General features: G+C 45.3%; 3 protein-coding genes across 5 annotated transcripts; all 3 read right to left on the bottom strand.

Annotated features, from left to right (window-relative positions):
- Positions 1-1,850: 1,850 nt before the first annotated feature.
- On the bottom strand, positions 1,851-3,184 carry LOC100824765. Its single transcript, XM_014896567.2, has one exon. The coding sequence runs from the start codon at positions 2,864-2,866 to the stop codon at positions 2,171-2,173; it is 696 nt and encodes a 231-aa protein (XP_014752053.1). The 5' UTR covers positions 2,867-3,184; the 3' UTR covers positions 1,851-2,170.
- Positions 3,185-5,235: 2,051 nt separating this feature from the next.
- LOC112270089 lies at positions 5,236-5,933 on the bottom strand. The gene has a single exon (XM_024457773.1). The coding sequence runs from the start codon at positions 5,908-5,910 to the stop codon at positions 5,479-5,481; it is 432 nt and encodes a 143-aa protein (XP_024313541.1). The 5' UTR covers positions 5,911-5,933; the 3' UTR covers positions 5,236-5,478.
- Positions 5,934-10,797: 4,864 nt separating this feature from the next.
- Positions 10,798-14,532, bottom strand: LOC112270111. 3 transcript variants are annotated; one of them, XM_024457819.1, is made up of 2 exons: positions 13,912-14,532; positions 10,798-11,196 (listed from the first exon to the last, which is right to left on the bottom strand). In XM_024457819.1, exons 1-2 carry the CDS (start codon positions 14,516-14,518, stop codon positions 11,147-11,149), a joined length of 657 nt encoding a protein of 218 aa, XP_024313587.1. In that variant the 5' UTR covers positions 14,519-14,532; the 3' UTR covers positions 10,798-11,146. The 3 variants fall into 3 exon arrangements, 2 of the variants coding, with proteins under 2 accessions (XP_024313587.1, XP_024313588.1); XM_024457820.1 differs by lacking the exon at positions 10,798-11,196 and adding an exon at positions 11,214-11,631; XR_002962444.1 differs by lacking the exon at positions 10,798-11,196 and adding an exon at positions 11,646-13,591 and having other exon boundaries at positions 13,912-14,525.
- Between the last annotated feature and the right edge of the window lie 5,542 nt (positions 14,533-20,074).

The raw sequence follows: 20,074 nt of genomic DNA, 5'->3' as shown, positions 1-20,074 counted from the left end.
ATACGTACCATCTAAATGTGATATTGCGGGATCCAGGCTTTGAACTGGATGGTACGCTCAATGGACATCTTATCATTTTCATGCTGGCCTATTTGTTCAATAGACCCAAAAAACAAAGCGCACCTCAGCTAAAAGAAAGCCCAGCTAGGATCAAACCAGCGGTGAGAATAAAGAAAATTGGTTAAGAATGAATCGACTGAGAAATAAGAGCTTTCCGTTTTCCTATTTTATCAGTTGACTGATCCCTAAACACTCCCATAAAAATAGCATGCTTCTATTTTTCCCTAGTAGTAGTATCATGGTGTTGGGACTAATCTTTTTCTATTTTTAATCAGAATTTATAGGTATTCCGGCTGAGTTGACTTGTGCAAGTGCTACAAAATATATATTTTTATGTCACAATTTTCCAGTTAGTTCGGAGTAACACACTATGACACGGATACGTGTTTTTCAAGCATATAATCTGACGGGCCAATTCAGGTGAGACATTAGACCTTGACTAGCAGGTCCAACGGGGACTAAATTGAGACTACTAAGCAGAAGCTGGGAACATTCACTGTCACATAATCAAAACCCAAACAAATATCGTTTTGTTACTGAGAAGTCGCTTGCTTTTAGTTAGAGATATGCCGACATGCTTGACCATCGGATCTTAATTCAACGATAACATGTGGGAGATGGGAGAGTGACGATGACCATCAGATCTTAATCCAAACGTCTCTGCTATGTCAACTGAAATTTAAAGCTTTTTGCTTAAAAATCAGGCGATCGAGAAATTGCCACACCCTTTACTAATTAGATTGAAACTAGATAACAAAGCTAAGCTAAGTACTCCAGGTTTAAAATTTTGTTTTTAACAAAAAATCGTGTCTATGAAAAGTTTCAAAATTTTGGAAACTATTTTGAATTCCGGTGCTTGAAATCCAACGAAATTTGTCAAAAAATTAGTAGAACACATATTTGTACAGCACAATGTAATTACCCGGTTCCAATTCAAATCCACATATGTGATGCGGTACAGATTTCTTCTACGTTAAGTTTATTTATGTGTCAGCTGGTGATGAATTGAAGTTTCGGTGATCGAGACAAGGTCACACAGAATAAAAATTTCACGGCTCTAATCCCCCACCCTTGTGTGCCCATTGTGGCCAACGCGGTCGACATCGAGGAGTTTGTGGTGTCTTAGTTCCTCAGATCCTCGGCTCTAGATCTAATGGTAATCTGACGTTTCAGTCTTTCTTGGTGGTGATGACACCCAAGTGTTGAGTTTTGGTTTCGTCGATGATTGCCATGTTTTGTTCTGTTGTACTCGTGATTTTCATCCCCAACAGTACAGTTACAAGAAGGCGGTTCCACAACCTGCTGGTAAGGGTTGTGTGCCTAGCCATAGAGTGCTCAGGGATCTAATAAGTTCCTTAATTTCCTATTCGGTGGGCGACTCATAAATTACTCTTCAACACCTTTGAGGTTAGTCTAGCTTACTGTCCGTGCAAATACGGAGTAATGCTCAATCCGGCCCCATGCCCTCTTCGCTCCGGTGCCTCGATTGCACGCAGGAGTAATTCATTGCACAGTAGTAGGAGTACAATTTGTTCACTGATTACCTGTACGTGTCCATTTTTTTCAAGAGGATTAATTATTACTTTCTCCGTTCCATAATTTTTGTCGAAATCTTACATGTATCTAGACACCTTTTAGGAATAGATACATTCGTTTTTAGACAAATTTAAGACAAGAATTATGAAACGGAGGGAGTACTAACTTTGAACATGTCTTCCATTTTACTACAGAGTTTCCCTCAGACTGGGGACACACACATACATACGGAGACGTTGAAACGGCGCGAGTTCTTCGCTTTGAACACGTACGTCATTGTTCATGTAGTATTACTGTATTAGAGATCGATCTGTACATTTTCCTCCAGCAAAATCAAGACATATATCATGTGTGGACCGTCGATCGGACGCCTAATTAACCCGATCGAAAACAGATTCATCTCCTTAATTTTGTACAAAAATCAACACAATTGCTAGCTCCGCATGCAGTCCGTTGGGACTAGCTAGGGGCTAACAAAACGAAACAAGCAACGAGCCGTGTAACTGTGTTCCATGGAATCCAAGGTCGTAACTCCATGATTTGAAGCACAGCACCACACAGTTTCTTCTCTGTGCTATCTTTCTCCTTTTGCCAGCCCTAGCAGCCTGACCGCCACAGGCGAGAACCTCCCGGGGCTCACCGCCGCCATATTGATCCGCCTGCCCTTTCGCTCCTTGATGGTGTCGAGCCGCGGCGACCATGCCCTCCCCCTCCCGGCCCCCACGAGCTGCTCGTAGTGCTTCCTCAGCTCCGGCGTGCTACAGAGCCCTCCGCGGCACGCGCCGTCCATCTCGCCATTATCACCCCCGACGACGACGCCTGGTCTGGCGGTGATGGCCCCGACGATGAACTCGGGCGTGACCTTGATGACCGTCCTTCCGTCGTCGCCCTTGACGTACTCGAACGGGCTCTTGGGCCCGCCGGCGATGGACGCCGGCCCGGCCCGGCCGTAGGACAGCGCGGCCAGGGACGCGGCCGTCACGGGGTCGCAGCCCTGCGGGAGCCGGTCCACGGGGAGCACGAGGTACGTGGCGCCCGCGGCCAGCCGGTCCTCGATGGCCAGCACGGGCGCCGGCCGCCCGATGTAGAACCCGTCGGCAAGGCACACCACGCTTCCCGAGAAGTCCAGCATCACCTGCCCCGCCAGCTCCCCGTGCTTCGCCGCCCGCGCTTCCCCTCCCCACAGCACCAGCCTCGCCGTCCGCCGCCGACGCCGCGAGACCGACACGCACAAGAAGCACGCCAGGGCGCGCACACCGTCAGCGCCCATGCCAAGCTAGACGATCAAGCTCTGTGCTTCTAGGGTTCAGGAGCGACTTCACGTGCTGTGTACTTGTGATGAATGAATGGATGGGGCTCTGCTGTACACGCTTGTGCTCTTTTTTTCTGGATCTCTGGGTTGCATATATGAGCAGGTATGGACAGCTAGCCGAACGGGGGGGTAGCTCGGGATCGAGGCCTTCTGCTGCTGCTGCGCGTCGGTAGTCAAAGTCGACGGCGTTTCGCGCGCGCGTGGTGATTGTGTGGAGACGACAAATTCCAAGCAAAGGCCTTTTTTAACTACTTGGACACGTACTGCAGGGACAGGGGCAAGGTCTTCGATGCGAGGAAGTCGTGCATTTGATTGCAGGAAAAAAAACCCGGGTTAGTTGGCTGATACCGTCAAATTAAATAGCGTCCGGGTAATGCAGTTCTAGGAGAAATCTCTATTATTGTGTGTTGCAATTAATACGATCCGTGCCTTGATCGTTTCCTTTCGACCAGAGATCGACGACAACTTGTAGTAGTTGCCGTACCGGCATGGGTAAAGACGTAGTACGAGATATATACTAGTAGTGGTACAACGTTTCCTTGATTAATCTTGCATCTGATTTTGTGATCTATCGAGCCTTGATCACTTTCGCATGCAAAACAGTACATTATTTAGTACTCAACCGAAGCCAATTTTGCAGCTATTGTTGATTTGTCAAAACAAAAATCTCTATTATTATATAGTTTGGTCAAACTAACATCACCATCAGTGACCACACGAAAGAAACATATCAGTGGCGCCACCAAAAGCATGTCCTTCGGCAGGTATCTGGATGGTAAAAAAGATTGATTATTAGATTTCAAAGAAAAAGCTAGCGAAGAAAAATACATTTTAGGTGCAAAACGAGGAACATATATATATGGGACTCCAAAGTCCACGTTGTCGGTGTTCTTCAAGGACAGTTGATGAGATTTTGATGATAGCAGAAACAACCTTGGACGTGCACGTACGTACGCGCGTATAGACTGTTGCAGCCCAGCAGTCATGTCGATTATACACCCTCATGTGAAGTTTTTTTTTTTTGGGAAATTTGAGTTCAATCATGTGTATTCGCGCGTGTCGTATTATACCCATTTGTGTGCAATCCATGGGCATTATCTTATACTCCGTACAGTACAGTGAGTTCGATCCGATCCCTTAGTGCTGAGTGGTGACGGTAATAAGCATCAACATACGAAATCTTTGCGATCGACTCCTCGTGGAGGAGAGTCGTGTCTTTTTCTCTCGCCTTCGCCTGTCCGGAAGGAAGAGTCAAATAGCATCACAATTTTTATCCATATACTGTTCAAGTCTTTGGCCTGCATATCTACGTACCGATAATCTGATGCTGCATATGCATCTTGTCTGCGCTGGTTCACTGATGTCAACACCAAGTCGGCCCTTTGGAGTGCAAGGAAGTACACCAAGAATTTTGAACTGAGATGTCCAGATTTTATATATCTACGAACCCCCGGCCCAACCCGAGCAGCAGGTGACCCATCTAGTCAAGTGGATGCTTAAAGATATAGTGGCACGTAACCCTCGTGCCTCCATGCGACCAGTCTGATTAATTGTTTATGACCGTGTCTTGGCGTACGTGATTTCTCTCTAAATTTCAAGCGGTGGTTCGTATGCCTTTTGACTTTTGGAGTTACCATCCGGGTCGACGATTCAGGTATCTATTACAATATATTAAATTGGAATCGGTGATGATGGGTGGACGCCGTTGGTCGGTCAACTTCGTTAAAATTACAATCAATATGACACTGTCTCTTTTTTTTTTCCTCTCGTCTTATTCACGATTTCAGTAGCAGAAATTCTACGGTTTAGATTTACCGAAAGTTATCATACGGTCCAAATTTGTCACAACATAATACGAACGGTCCTAAAATAAATCAATCTCCTTAGCATGAAATCCAAAATTCTTCGTATCCATCTCAGTATGGAAATCAATCCGAACCCAAACAAAAATTCTCGGTATCAATCTCAGTATGGAAATCAATCCAATTAAAAAATTAATGTCCAGACTTCGCCTCCACCGGCTCATGCTTGATACATTTTCTGTTGTTTCGTAGCATCTCACGGGTTCTTTTGCTAGTTTTTATAGTCTTTGAAAAGTCCGACAGGACAGATACAGGGAACGACCATGCATAAATGGAGTCATGGACTCCTTGCGTGCATGTAACATCGATATTTCGGCCGACCACATATTGGGCTGGCTAGCTAGACATGTTTAGATGCGGTTCAACGACCACTGTGTTATACACGACCTGCAGACAGAGCTAGCTTGCTAATTCGAGTAGTTGGTCTACGTACGGTTCCCGTACAAGGAATTAGCACTGGCCATATTATATTACTTCCCCAAAAAAGGTTACGTACATACTTATCTGCACTGGTGTTGAGTTTATGGATAGATCGAGCAGGGGTACAGCAAAGTCATGCGACTAAGGAAAAATAGCAGCAGGCGGCGTACGTGTTTAGGCGCGCGTTGATTTAAAACGGGAGAAAAGGACCCGAAAAGGATAATATGGCAGCCTCCAGCCGTCCGATGGGTACATGGAGGCACAGGAGGCGTGCATCCGGCCACCTAGCTAGCGACACCATTCGTTGCAGTTGTCGGCCTTGCAGCGCTGGTAGCAGCTGCCCCACTGGAAGAGGTTGTTGATGAGGCACTTGACCCGGCACGTGGCCTCGCAGATCTGGCAGTCCACGGTGCTCAGCACCTTGTTCCTCGACGCGCCTCCTCCGCCGCCGCGGGTGCCGTTGCCGTTGCCGCGCCCGTCGCCCTCCGCCTCGATGATCGCCGCCGCGGCCGCGGAGTCCTCGGGCTGAGGCGCCTGCTGCCCGGCCACCGGAGGCAGCCGGACGACGTCGGCCCACAGGAGCAGCATCAGCAGCACGCAACACGTCCTGATCACGGCCGTCGAAGCCGGGCATGGCGCCATGGATCGGTAGGTTCGTGCAATGCGCGCGTTTGCGGGGACACGTACGATGGCTATGAGTCCGATGATCAGTAGTTGCATGAGTGGGGTAGTGGCGCGCGCGAAAGGATGGGTGTGGCGCGCGCGGGGGATTTGTACGTAAGTGTGGTTCTTCCCTGCAGGTGTTTTCTGCGTGACGGCAATGGCCGCGGACCCGCGCGCGTGTTGGTGCACGGTGGTTGGATCATGCATGCGCGCCATGGTTTCCTAGGTGCGCAAGAGCTGATCGAGCCTCTCTGCCCAAAACGTACTAGAGTACCATTCTGAAAAATACATGCAAGTCACGAACTGCCGATATATTTCTTCTAAAAAAGGAAAAGGTCTTACGTACTACTCCCCCCGTCCAACAATAGTGGGCATGTTAGTTTTACTTTGATCAAAGATTTGACCAAAAATTGCTTCACAAATATATAATTATATGACTTAAAATTGATATCATTGTATTCGTACTCAAAAGTACATGCTTATGGCTATGATTTTAGATCACAATAGTTGCATATAAGCGAACTAATTTTTTGTCAAAGCATTGGTCAACCGAAACCCAATATGTCTACTAAAGTTCGAAGGAGGAAGCAGTATAGGGTAAGCGCAATGTGTTTTCCAATGAAGAATGTAGTACTACATGCATGCATATATAGTACTCATATATTTGTTTTCTTTGGGATATTACATTGATAAACATAAAAGAAAAAAAGTAAAGAAGCTATCTCACTTGCACAACTTTTTTATAGGAAAAATCTGACTTACGAGCACAGTTTTTTTTTTGAGGGGAACTTACGAGTACAGTTTATGACCTACAAACACCGTAAGACGTAGGAAGCCCAAAACGTCCTGTTTTTTTTTAGCAAACCAAACGGCCTGGTAGTGCAGTTAAGCCTCTAAGGAATACTCGGCCCATTATGATACTCTGCCCATTTGTGTGCAAGGCCTGCTAACCTAACAAAAAGGTTAAACTAGCAACGCTGGGCGGAAGTTAGATTAGCAGCCGTCGTTGAAAAGATTGCCGGTTTCCCTCGTCTCCGGCCGCCGCCTTGGCGCCGCTAGGTGGAGGAAACGTCGATTACTCTTAAGAGTATTTACAAGTGTTTGTTTAAATTAATTGTTTGGTTTTCAACGACAACATTGTGGAGGTTGTGATGTGGTCTCGAACAAATGTACTCCCTCCGATCCAAATTAATTGTCTTAAATTTGCCCAAATATGGATATATCTATACATAAAAACCGTCTAGATACATGTAATATTTCGACAATTAATATGGATATATCGGAGGGAGTACTCTGGTTCTTTCTCTGCTCTTGGGGTGACTCAGCGGGCGTTGCCGCGGAGTCAGAGAGTTTTAGTCACCTTAAGTTCAGTGTACCCGATCTTACATATTTTAGGTTTGTGTACTCGCAGATCTCTTTATACGTATCTGTTGAGTTTTTGTCAGTGTGTCGTATGCTTTTGTTGGTTTTAGTTTTTGTAATTTTAGAATCATTCTTTGACGTTCCGGTGAAGATCTTGCGGTTCGACGACCTGTACCTGTAGGAGATCATCCCCCGTCCAAGTGCGTTCAATGCTCACGGCTTCTCATCCTTTTGGATTAGCGACTCAATGGTCTTTCCCAAACCTTTGAAGGTAGTCAAGTTCGTGCAGGAATACGAGTGGCTATGTTGCCGCTCTAGTCTAATTGTAGTCTCCATGTTGAAGCCTTCGCAGTATTTCATTTTCAAAAAATGATACCACGAATAAGATGTTTTTAAGAGATTTTATTGTAATTCTTACCTTCTAATCTTTAGGGTCTATGATCCAAGACATTGTGCCTCTAATGATTCTCGAGCTTCAATAAAGTTACCGGTCATTCTAAAAAAAAAAGCTAGCAACGCTAGGCCCGGCTACCTTCCCTAAAATAAAAGCAAACAATGCCGGCTCCCTCTCCCCTAAAGGACTATCAATGCATGTTTTCTCTCTCAAGAAAATATAAATCAGTGCATGTTTTTGCTCAAAAAACTAAAATAAAATCAACCCTGTTGTATTGTACTCCATGGAGCAGAGATCGATTGCGCGACTTCCCTAAAAATAACATACTCCCTCGGTTCCATAAAGATAGGGAGTAGATGCGACCATTGACTTTTGATTGCCATCGCACGGTGCTATCTTCGATGAGGCTTCCCGCTTCTAACCAATTTCTTTCTTCGGTCCTTTATCTTAGTTCTTTGCATACAGGATGGTATGGTAAGTCGGACGAAAATCGTCGGACACACGATAATAGATATGCATATCTCTCGTCTTACTCGCGGATGGAGCTGTCGTTAGTACACCGGTGCTCGTGGCCAAGCGTCCCTTCACTTGTATAGGAGCTGACGCCATGCTTTTCGTCATGCGGGTGCCCAAGCATGCACGCCTGTGACATAAGAACCTTGTTATGCAACCTCTGCCGGCTGACCGGTTCTACGGTTGCACACCAAGATCGTAGTCGAAGACAAGTAAATTGACACAGGGGAGTTAGAGAGGAACATAACCTTTTATTAATCCTCTCAACTCAACGGCACGTACAACGGTACGTATGCATGCCTCCTCTCTTTTATATAACTCAGTAGGTTGGTGGATAAAGGCCCAACTAACGTTTACGTGAGGTAAACAGTCCATGAGAGGAGGGGGCGTATGTTACTGTAGCCCCCAACTCCCCTTCGATCTCGTTTTCCCAACAAACCTAAGCTTCGCATCACCGTCAGCACCGTGCTAGGTGCTATCTTCCTAATGGCGTTACACTCTGCATGTTCGGACACGCTCGTGTGTGTCTACCCTCTCTTCGTGATCGCTCTCTTGTTGGATCAACAATTTACTCCCTGCGGGTGTACTCCTAGAATGGTATGTGGTATGGATCGGATGGACATAGCAATATGTTATAGCCAACCATCTGCTATACTATTTTTTTTATCGGTCGTCTGCTATACTATTATCCTTGCCTTAATTAGGATCTTGTTAAATCGTTCGCACTTATCAATGAGCATATCTAATCCTATATCAAACTATCTTGTTACATCATGCTTCTAATTGCCACATTGGCACACCATACATGTTGCACAGACATTCAACTCGGCGGGTGGGGGCGGTGCCCCCCCAGCCTGTTTTTTCTCTTATTATTATCTAGTAATTAGCCATAGTTAGAAGAAAAAATAGAACCTGAAAATTATATGCAGGTGCGTAATCTATCTCCAATTCAAGGCAACGAAAAAAATGCGCTCCCAATATCAATTTCCGACATGCTCAAAACTAATTCTTAATAATTTGCAAAAAACACACACACACATAACATACATACATATATATATCAACTTCAAACCAAACCAATCCCGCCCTTTCGCTGAAACATGCGTATATATGTTTGAACATGTAAGAATTAGACCTTGCAAATTACAAGTAGAGCAAGGTCACTGAAGATATCAGTGTCCTTATTTCTATGCCCATCATGTATGTACAGACTGACAATAGTAAAAATTGTCAGATTTTATTGCAGTCAAAGGTTGTCAAGGTGTATCCATACAAATACTGGTCATCCATGACGACATACCTAGTTGGATGTTTTTTGACCGCTATTGTTGGTATAATATGGAGAAGAGACAGAAGTGCATGAAGCAAGGATGGGATCTTAACCTGGTGACAATCTTGTACTCGAGTACAAGATTTGTCAACATCTGATTTTGCCAACATTAATTCCTAAAACCGACCTACAGTATGATAAGCGTTTGGAACGCATCACCACTCCCTATTTTTCTATACCTGGATGATGAATTGTAGGTAGCAGATCACATATTTTTCAAAGAAAAAATGTTGTGCGTAAGGAATAAAATGTAATGCACTTGGTACTTCACAAGGAAATTGCCATGAATTTTTATTTTATTCTTTTATCCAGGGATCGCTTGCAATTTCAGCAAAATATAGCGTCAACTCATGGGTTAGGGCTAAGCGACGAGGCCCATCATATCCTCCAATGTTCAGCCCATTGCCAATGGTTTTCGCCGTGGTGCTGGCCTCTGTCTTCATAGGCGATGCTATAACTGCAGGAAGGTACTATATCTTGCACGAATGTGCAATCAGTGTCAATGTGTCATCATGTTTTCCTTTTATCTTAGCAATAAATAGTATGCATTGTTTACTTTAATATTTTATCTTCCTAATATTTTTAGCTTATATTAACAACTGATCTAATGAACTAATGTTCTTTCTTGCTGTTATCTGCAGCATATTAGGAAAAGTAACAGTGATCGCGACTCTGCCCCCTGTGAAATCTCTAATTTCGCCCCCTCCCCCCTAATACCAACTCTCATGTCAAAGTCCTGGCTCGTTCCTCAGCCGGCAGACAGTCGGCCGGGTAAAGGATGGTTGATCTGTGACGATAATGGCGACAATGCAAGTGGCGGAGCGGAGGGGTATGAGCAACGGATTAAAAGAATGACGAGCAAGAGGAAGCAGATCTATCTGATTATAGGATACCCGGATGTGCGTCAACCATGGGGTAAAGCACAATAGGCAGGAAGCGAGAGGGATCACTTTCTTAGGACGGGGCGGCAGTCCGTAGAGAAAAATAACTCTGCCTTTCCGCGATGTTGACAACGTGAATAAAAGCAAGTCCGTCGAGGCTGAATCGGGTCACAATTAGTTTCACCTTCACAAGTAACGAGCTAATGAGAATGGGAGATCCAATCTGGTTTGACTAAACCTCCTAAGATTAATGGTCCTGGCCATCTGAATCTAAACTTGTTTTCTCTCCCCAAGAGAAGTAAGCGCAGCGACAATTTTGACAGTAAGTACAAGATCCGATCCGATCCGATCCGATTAGACAGAGTCGATTATTAGCCAGGGCCTGAGTGGTGATCGATCAACATGCTCTACTTAGCGTTTATCTGTTGGCATGTTGTTATGATGGTCCCGGCTTCAGGTACTAATTAATCAAGTTCTCTGCAAGAACATCTACTTAATCAAGCAGAGTAGTAAGTAACGCTGTACAGATTATTCGTTACTCGAATTATATATATGCATTTGCGTTACATGTTACGCGTAGCATAGGCCCATAGCCAGATCCTCAAGAGTGTGCCCACTCGATCGATCTCAAATCACAAAATGGTTATCTCGTACGTCCACACATGCGATTTGCCGATCTGCATCCATGTTCTTCGTCGCGATCGAGAGGCCATAATGCAATGCATGCAGAGTATTTGCCTTCGCTGGCCGAGCTTAAAAGAACTTGCATGCAGAGTAAAAAATCATACGCCGGCCGGACTGGTTGTTCGATTTCTAGTACTGTTTATCCTGGGAGCCGAAAACGCTTCGTTCCACTGCAGTTCCTGTAAGAAGATAGTCGTTTAAAAGCGGATGGAGTAGTACTATCTGGAGCTGCAGCGGCCAACTCTATCACACAATCACACGTCGGCAAAGGGACGACAGGCGGACAAGGGCGTGAATTAGTGCGGCAGGGAGAGGGCCGGCAAAAGCGAGGACACGACGGAGACAAGGGTTTGCCGCGTGCAGCCCCCACCCTGCGCCCCCTCGCCGCGGCACCCTGGCCCTGCCCTCTGTACGGACGGAGATCATCCTCCAAGTGTCGACTGTTCAGCCGTGTCACGTTAATTTTTGATCCCTTCCCTTCCAAATGGTGCATGCATCTGCAACTCCCAACTGTTCCGATCCAGCCAATCAAACAGAGCGCGTCCTTGCGTTGGTGCCTTGGTGGAACATGCGTGCATGCTAGACATCCTCCAAGTTCGAGCGTCTGTGTTCCACTGGGAAACAAAAATAGGAAAAGAACAAATCTATAAATTCTATAAAATGTCTACTAATTGTAGTTAATTTAGCAAGCTGCACATGCAGCCTATCCACATCAGCATTTCATCTAGAGTAAATTTCATAAAACCACACATGTTGGGACAGGTTCCTCACGGAGGCACCATTTTTGTTAATTTGCCCCAAAAACCACTCATTTTGAGTCACGATGTACCAACAAACCCGAAATGATGTGTTTAGCGCATTTGACAGTATTCCTTACAGGTCGGACCCACCTGTCGGTGACACGTCGGCGGAACCCGACCCGATAGCCCGGTAGCTATCTAAGGGTATCATAAACGGTTGTTTTTCCGGCTGACTTGGACCTTGATACAGACAGGGTGATCTGTACCTCAACGGCGTCACGGAGAACTTCGCCGGCTTCGTTCCCCTCTCCGGCACTGTCTCAGCTCTGCACTGCGGTGAGGCATCGGCTCCTCCCTCCACGACGCACAGGGCCCATACCAACTCTTTGGACGTCCTCCGCTTTGGCAATGGTGGCGTCTACATCTCCGCCTGCCTTGACCACCTCCTCTCGTGGTCGTCCGGCGGCACCTCAACATTCCGCCACCAGCCAGCCGCCTACGCAAGCACCAGCAAATGAGGAGCCCACGGGAAAGCGACGAGGAGTGGGCACACACGTGCTGGCGGCGCTACTATAGGGGACCTACGCGTCCAGTGCGTGCTCGCGCGCGCCGCCGCGGCTAAGGCCCTCCCTGTCTCCTTGAGCCGCTCAACCTTGCCCCCGAGCTCCGCCGTGTCTCTATGCGTCTCCCAGACGAACAAATCTACCAGAAGGGCAAGGAATCGACCGCGCCGCCAGGGCCGAGGCCGCCGTCGCTCTCTCCACCTCCCCCACCTCCGCCTGGGTCTCGTGGGTCAACCACTGTGTCCCGAATTATCCATTCACCCATCCCAATCGTGCCCCAGCCCAGTCCCCAATGGTGCTCATCTTCCGGGCATGCGAGACCGGCGGCACGAGGTCCGGCCAACCTAGATCCAGAACGCGCGAGTCCAGCGGCGCCAGAAGGCCTAGGGCGTGGTGGCAGCTCCTCCGTTGCCGTGTCCTTGCCGTACTTGGCCTCCAGCCGGCCGCCGGTCGCGGCCACCTTCTTCTCTGTGGAGGTTGAGGAAGAGCACGGCCAGAGGCATTGAAGACGACGTTGAACGCCTAGCCGGCCATCCAGTCAGAAGCCGCTGCCGACGAAGAGGAACCAAACTTACCGGGCTAACGGGTCAGGTCGGATTCGTCCGACGTGTCATCTAACATGTCGGCCCGACCTGTAAGGAATACCGTCAAACGCGCTAAACACGTCATTTCGGGCTTGTTGGTACATCGTGACTCAAATTGTGTGGTTTTTCGGACAAATTAGCAAAAGTGGTGCCTCCATGAGAAGCCTGCCCCAATATGTGTGGTTTTGTGAAATTTACTCTTTCATCTAATTTCTAATATTCTATATTTAAGAGAGGAAACCCCACTATCTATTTTCATGGCTCCTTCTGCTTCCACGCACGTTCCTGCGATGTCGTGAGGTCCTGTTCTCGCGGCCCAGGCGCGTCCCATTCTCGAGTTCTAGACACATCCAGTTCCAGGCTTCGCCAACGGCCAAGGAGTCTGGGCCAAGTTTCCAGCCCACCAAGTCACCGGAAATTAACTTAAACTGCTGCGCATGTGCAGGCAGCGGAATTTTTTTTCCCGATTCCCATGTCCGCGGGATTTCGCTCGCCCTGCCCCTGTGAACGACTCGCGCCGCTGCCCTCCGCGTGCATGTTACCGCCCGTTGGGCGCCCTGTCTCCTGCGCCGCTCCCCGCCTGCAATCGACTCGCCGCCTGTCCTGCCAAGCGTCTGTTCCTGGCCCGTTCGCTGCCCCTGACTCTTTGCGTTTCTCACTGCCAATCATCTTCGCCATTAACGCCCACTGTCAAATGAAACGTTGTCAACCGCCGCGGCATTCAATACTGTTAAGAAATTAATTAGTTTTAATCATTATCTTGTAATTAGCACCGGACGGTTGCCTGCGTGCAAACCGCCGGCGTCTTCGTGCACAATTCTCTCGAACAGACGCAGCCGTTGCTAGCGTCTGCCCAGGAAGAGACACCTCTTGTACACCTCTTGATTCAATCTCGTTCCATTCTAACACGTTATCAGGCACAGATTCTGCCGAGAGCATAGAAAGAACAGAAAGAACCGAAGGAGGAGAAGCAAGGCGAGGATCGAGATGGCAAGAATATGCATTACCGTTTGGATCTCTGGAAGCCGTCACTACCGTTTTGGGCGCCGCCACTTCGGGCGTCGCCGTTTTGGCCGCCGCCGCTTCGGCCGCCGCCGCCTTGGACGCCGCCCTCGAATCCACGCACGGGGACTCGCTCCTGCAGGGGCTATGGCCCCCAATGTGGCGGCGCCATACTCGGACGGCATCATCTACGGCGAACTTGCGGCACCCCCACCACCACCGGTTTGGTACCCGATGGATGTAGATGAAGATGTGGAGCCGTGGGAGATGCCGACGCCGACTCCAGTCGACGATCTGCCGCTGATTTTGAAGCGGTGAACGCCTGGCTGGACTCCATCCACGCCGAGGGAGACGGCGAACCGGGGGCCTACATGCTCCTGGAGACAGCGCCTTCGTCCGGCGTGCTGACCGCGGCGCCTCCGGCGCCGGCACCTTCGTCCGGCGCGCCCATGGCCGGGCCAACCACCGCGCCTCCAGCGCCCACGCCCGCCCCTGCTCCGGCCACCCCGCCGCCTGGATCGATGGGGAATCGCCCACGTCGCTCAATCTCCCCGGTTCAGTGGCCTTAGAGCACTGGATAAGGTTCTGCAACCTTCCTTCGGTGGGCTGCATGGGCCAGAACAGGCCGAAAGGCCTAAATATCTAATGACGGGAAGGAAAATAAAGGAATAAATAAAGTGGCATCAGCTACTAGACTGGAGTCACTGATTTAGGCATAGATCGAATTGTTTCTAGTGTTTCTCTGCTATTTTATATTATCTTTAGTTCCCAGATCAAATGTAGTATATGTGTGTGTTGCAGTATGTACAAATGTAGTACCTTATGTATTACAAGATGCGTTGATGTAATCCCTCATGTATTATGGTTTGGTTTAGACTTTGCTCAAATCGCCATTTTATTTACACACAGCAAATTTTACTCTCAAGTAAAATAATAAGCATGACTTTCCATGCAGGATATGGCTGACTTAACAAAGAATGAATTTGCTGAACTCGCCGTTGATGGCAGCAATTACCTAATCTGGACCATGGACGTTAAGATCAATTTATCGGCCCGGAATATTGGTGCAACAATCACAACACCGGTTCAAGGAGCTCCATCAATCCCCGAGGTTGCAAAGTATGCTGCGTTACATTTCATCCGAAATCACATTCATCCTGATCTGAAAACAGAATATTTAATGGAGGAGAATCCTCTAAATCTCTGGAACTCCCTAAAGGAGTGTTATGATCAGCAGAGGGCGGTGATTTTACCTTAAGCACAACGCGAATGGCAGCACATTCATTTTCAGGATTTCAAGTCGGTTGCAGCGTACAATTCTGATGTGCATCAGATAAACTCAAAGTTGAGATTTTGCCATAGTGCAAACTCTGATGCTATTCTCATTGAGAAGACACTATCCACATTCCATCCCTCTATGAGAATTTGGGCTGAACAATACCGCCAACAAAAGTACCAAAAGTACTCAGAGTTGATATATTCACTCCTTCAGGAGGAAAAGCATCATGAGCTACTTCAAAAGAATCACATTTCTCGTCCGACAGGGACACTGCCAGTTCCTGAAGCTCACTTCAACTCACATGGTACTCATAAATTCCATGGTTCTAAAAATCATGAGAAATGTAAAGGAAAGTGGAGAGGAAACAGGAAGCAGAATGGACCTCAACAGAACAAGAGTCAGTTCAAGAAATATGACAAAAGTGGTGGCTCTCAAGCATGCCAGCGTTGTGGTGGTTTCTCTCACCCTACCAAAAAGTGCAGAACCCCAAAGCACTTGGTGGACCTGTACCCGCAATCAATTGGCAAAGGGAAGAAGATCCAGGGAAACCAATATGAAGCTCACTTCACTGGACATCAAGATATTTCCCCAATGGTTGAAGCATATCAGAACATGGATGAATCAGACCAAGCTCAGCCGAAGGATGATCAACCTGTTTTCACTAATGAAGAATTATTGGCAGATTTTCCTCCCATTGATCACAATATGTTAGTGGAGTTCACTTCCATTGACATCTACGGGGATCAGGTCTAGTCTTAACATTGACATGTCATGATGAAAACCATACAACTACAATAGTATATTGCCATAAAGTATTGTAATTATATCCTTAGAATATAATATGTGTTGTAAAATAATTAATGTCCTCAGACATACAGTATTGTAATATTTATGTCATCAGACATAGTGTTTGTAATATGTCCTCAGATAGTGCTTCTACTAATACAATATTACGGGAGATTAAATATTTCCAAACTCTAAAAAAGAGCAAAGCAAGTGTAATGACAATTGCTAGTCGTGACACATTAATTGTTGGTTCTGGTTAGGCCACAATTACTCTTCCTATGGGTACAAAACTTGTGATCCAGGATGCATTATTATTCCCGAACCCTACTCGTACCCTATTAAGTTTTAAAGATATCCGTAAGAACGGATTTCATGTTGAGACTCAAGAACAAAATTAGGTCGAGAGCCTCCTTATAACTCAACAAAAAGGATGTGAAAAACAAATCCTTGGGAAACTACCTTCTCTATCATCTGGATTGTATTATACATACATAAAACCAGAGCCACATATGGCATTTAAAATAATTTTTCAAAATCTTGACAAATTCAAGGTATGGCATGAACGCCTTGGTCATCCAGGAATTGGAATGATGAGAAAAATTATTGATGGATCCGTCAGACACAATTTATCACTTAGAAAATTTCCGAAATCCTCAGATTTTGTATGCACGGCTTGTGCTACTGGAAAATTAATCACATGGCCTTCTTACCTAAAGATAAAGAACGAGCCACTTAATTTTCTTGAACGCATTCAAGGAGATATATGTGGACCTATACAACCATTATCTGGACCGTTCAGATATTTCATGGTACTTATTGATGCGTCTACAAGATGGTCAAATGTGTGTCTCATATCTACACGGAATCATGCCTTCACTAAACTTATTGCTCAAATAATCAAATGAAAAGCAAATTATCCTGAGCATAAGATAAAGTCCATAAGAATGGATAATGCCGCTGAATTTAGTTCACGAGCATTCGATGATTACTGTCTATCTTTGGGCATAACTGTGGAGCACTCTGTACCTTATGTACATACTCAAAATGGTCTTGCAGAATCTCTTATAGAAAGAATTAAATTGATAGCAAGACCACTTCTACAAAATTGTAATCTTCCAACATCTTGTTGGAGACATGCGGTTTTACATGCCGCGGAATTAATACAAATTCGTCCAACTGCATACCATACGGCCTCCCCGTTGCAGTTAGTATGTGGAAACCAACCAAATATTTCCCATCTGCGACAATTCGGTTGCGCTGTATACGTACCGATATCACCACCGCAACGTACATCAATGGGCCCCATAGAAAACTGGGGATATATGTAGAGTACAATTCACCGTCAATTATAAAGTACCTAGAGTCTCTAACAAGAGACTTATTCACGACCCGATACGCTGATAGTTTTTGTCGAGGGCAATTTTCCAGCATTAGGGGGAGATAAGAACCACAATGAATGCCGGGAAATAGATTGGAATGTCAAAGGTATTTAGTCCCTTGATCCACGTACAAATGAATCTGAATCTGAAGTTCAAAGAATTATCAATTTGCAGCTTATTGCAAATAATCTGCCTGATGCATTTACTGACCATAAAGGTGTCACTAAATCATATGTTCCCGCGATGAATGTGCCGAAAAGAGTGGAGATAATTAATAAAACCACTCAACCACCCAAGAGGGGTAGGACTCTGGACACAAAAGACAAAACTTCACAGAAGCGTCCGCGGAAAACAAGGAATTCTCCAATAGTAAATGCAATTCAACCACGAGTTGATGCTCATCCTACTGTTGAGAGACACCAAATGGATGTTCAACATTCAAAGCCCAGCACATATGTGCACGGAAAAATAAACGCTGGGACACCAGAACACATTGACTCAATTAGTATGGGAAATCATAATGAGTCAGAAGATGTTAATGAAATTTCCACGAATTATATTGATTCAGGAGAATCATACAATAGAAAGACTACAGTTGTCGACATTTATTTTTCATCCAAAGTTGCGAAAAGCCTTGAATTGGATCCAGAACCTAAGTCCATGGCAGAGTGCCTTAAGCGCTCCGACTGGTCCAAATGGAAGGCTGCAATTGATGATGAATTGCGCTCGCTCACAAAAAGAGGTGTATTTACTTCAGTAATACCTACTCCTAAAAATGTTTTCCCAGTGGGATCAAAATGGGTTTTTGTTCGTAAAAGAAATGAAAACAATGAGGTGGTGAGATACAAAGCGAGGCTTCTAGCACAAGGTTTTACGCAGAGACCTGCCATTGATTATGATGAAACCTACTCTCCGGTTATGAGTGGAATTACGTTCCGATATTTAATATCATTGACAGTAAATATGAATTTGTTTATCCAATTAATGGATGTAGTGACTGCATACTTATATGGGTCACTCGAGTCGGATATCTACATGAAAGTCCCGGAAGGACTAAATGTTCCAAATCCGAAAGCAAATCGCAACATGTATTTCGTGAAGCTTCAAAAGTCTCTTTATGGCTTAAAACAGTCGGGAAGAATGTGGTATAACCGACTAAGTGAGTTCCTTCTTCTAAAGGGTTACTCTAATAATGATGATTGTTCATGTGTATTTATAAAGAAATCATCAAATGGTTTTTGTATCATTTCTGTGTATGTAGATGATCTCAATATCATTGGAACGACAGAAGACATACATGAGGCAAGTACTCATCTTAAGACGGAATTTGAAATGAAAGATTTTTGGGCAAGACCAAATTTTGCTTAGGTTTGCAACTTGAGCATATTCCCTCTGGGATACTAGTACACCAGTCATCTTATATCCAAAAGTTACTTGAAAAATTCAATATGTATAAATCATATCCTTCAAAAACACCTATGGTTGTTCGATCTCTTGATAGAGAAAAAGACTCATTTAGACCTAAAGGCGATGATGAAGAGATATTGGGACCTGAATTTCCATATCTCAGCGCTATTGGTGCACTCATGTACTTAGGAAATTGCACTAGACCCGATATATCATTTGCGGTCAATCTACTAGCTAGACATAGTGCATCGCCAACTAAAAGACATTGGGTTGGTGTCAGAAATGTTCTTAGATATCTCCAAGGCACTAGAGATCTTGGTTTATTCTATCAGAAAAATCAAGATAAGACCATGATTGGATATTGTGATGCTAGATACCTCTCGGATCCCCATAATGCTAGGTCACAAACTGGTTTTGTTTTCCTGTATGGAGGAACGGCTTTTTCCTGGAAGTCAACGAAACAAACTTTAGTGGCTACATCCACTAATCATTCTGAAATTATTACTTTGTATGAGGCCTCACGAGAATGTGTATGCCTACGCAGAATGATGAACTTTATTCAAAGTTCAAGTGGTATTGGTTCATTGGAATCACCCACGATTATTTATGAAGATAATGCCGCTTGTATTATGCAAATGCAAACAGGTTATATTAAGAGCAATATAACGAAGCACATTGCTCCTAAATTATTTTATCCCCATGAATTACAAAAGGATGGAGAGATAAATATTTTGCAAACGAAGTCATGTGATAATCTAGCAGATTTATCTACGAAGTCTTTACCAAATTCTTTATTTCAGAAGTATGTAAATGGAATTGGTATGAGACTGACTTCGAGATTTATAAGATTCGGGGGGAGTAAACTCCTGATAATATATATAATCTGATTATGATCATTAGATCCTTTACATTGTACTCTTTTCCCGTATGAGTTTTTCCATATATGGTTTCTCATAGAAGGTTTTTAATGAGACAATGCTAATACAAGAATTTTTCTGCTCTTTTTCCCGATGGGTTTTAAAGGAGTTTTTCACGGCATATTACATAACACAATTTTATTCAGATTTTTCCCACAGGGTTTTTCTGAAGAAACTTTTTCAAAGATGATGAACAACTCACAAGGACAAGACAAGACATGATTAGGGAGAGTGTTAAGAAATTAATTAGTTTAATCATTATCTTGTAATTAGCACCAAACGGTTGCCTGCGTGCAAACAGCCGGGCGTCCTCGTGCACAATTCTCCCGAACAGACGCGGCCGTTGCTCGCGTCTGCCCAGGAAGAGACACCTCTTGTACCCTTTATATAGAGCTGTCAA

This window comes from Brachypodium distachyon, chromosome 1 (genome assembly GCF_000005505.3).
Source record: "Brachypodium distachyon strain Bd21 chromosome 1, Brachypodium_distachyon_v3.0, whole genome shotgun sequence".
NCBI lineage: Eukaryota > Viridiplantae > Streptophyta > Magnoliopsida > Poales > Poaceae > Brachypodium > Brachypodium distachyon.
This window is presented reverse-complemented; position numbering and strand designations above follow the sequence as displayed.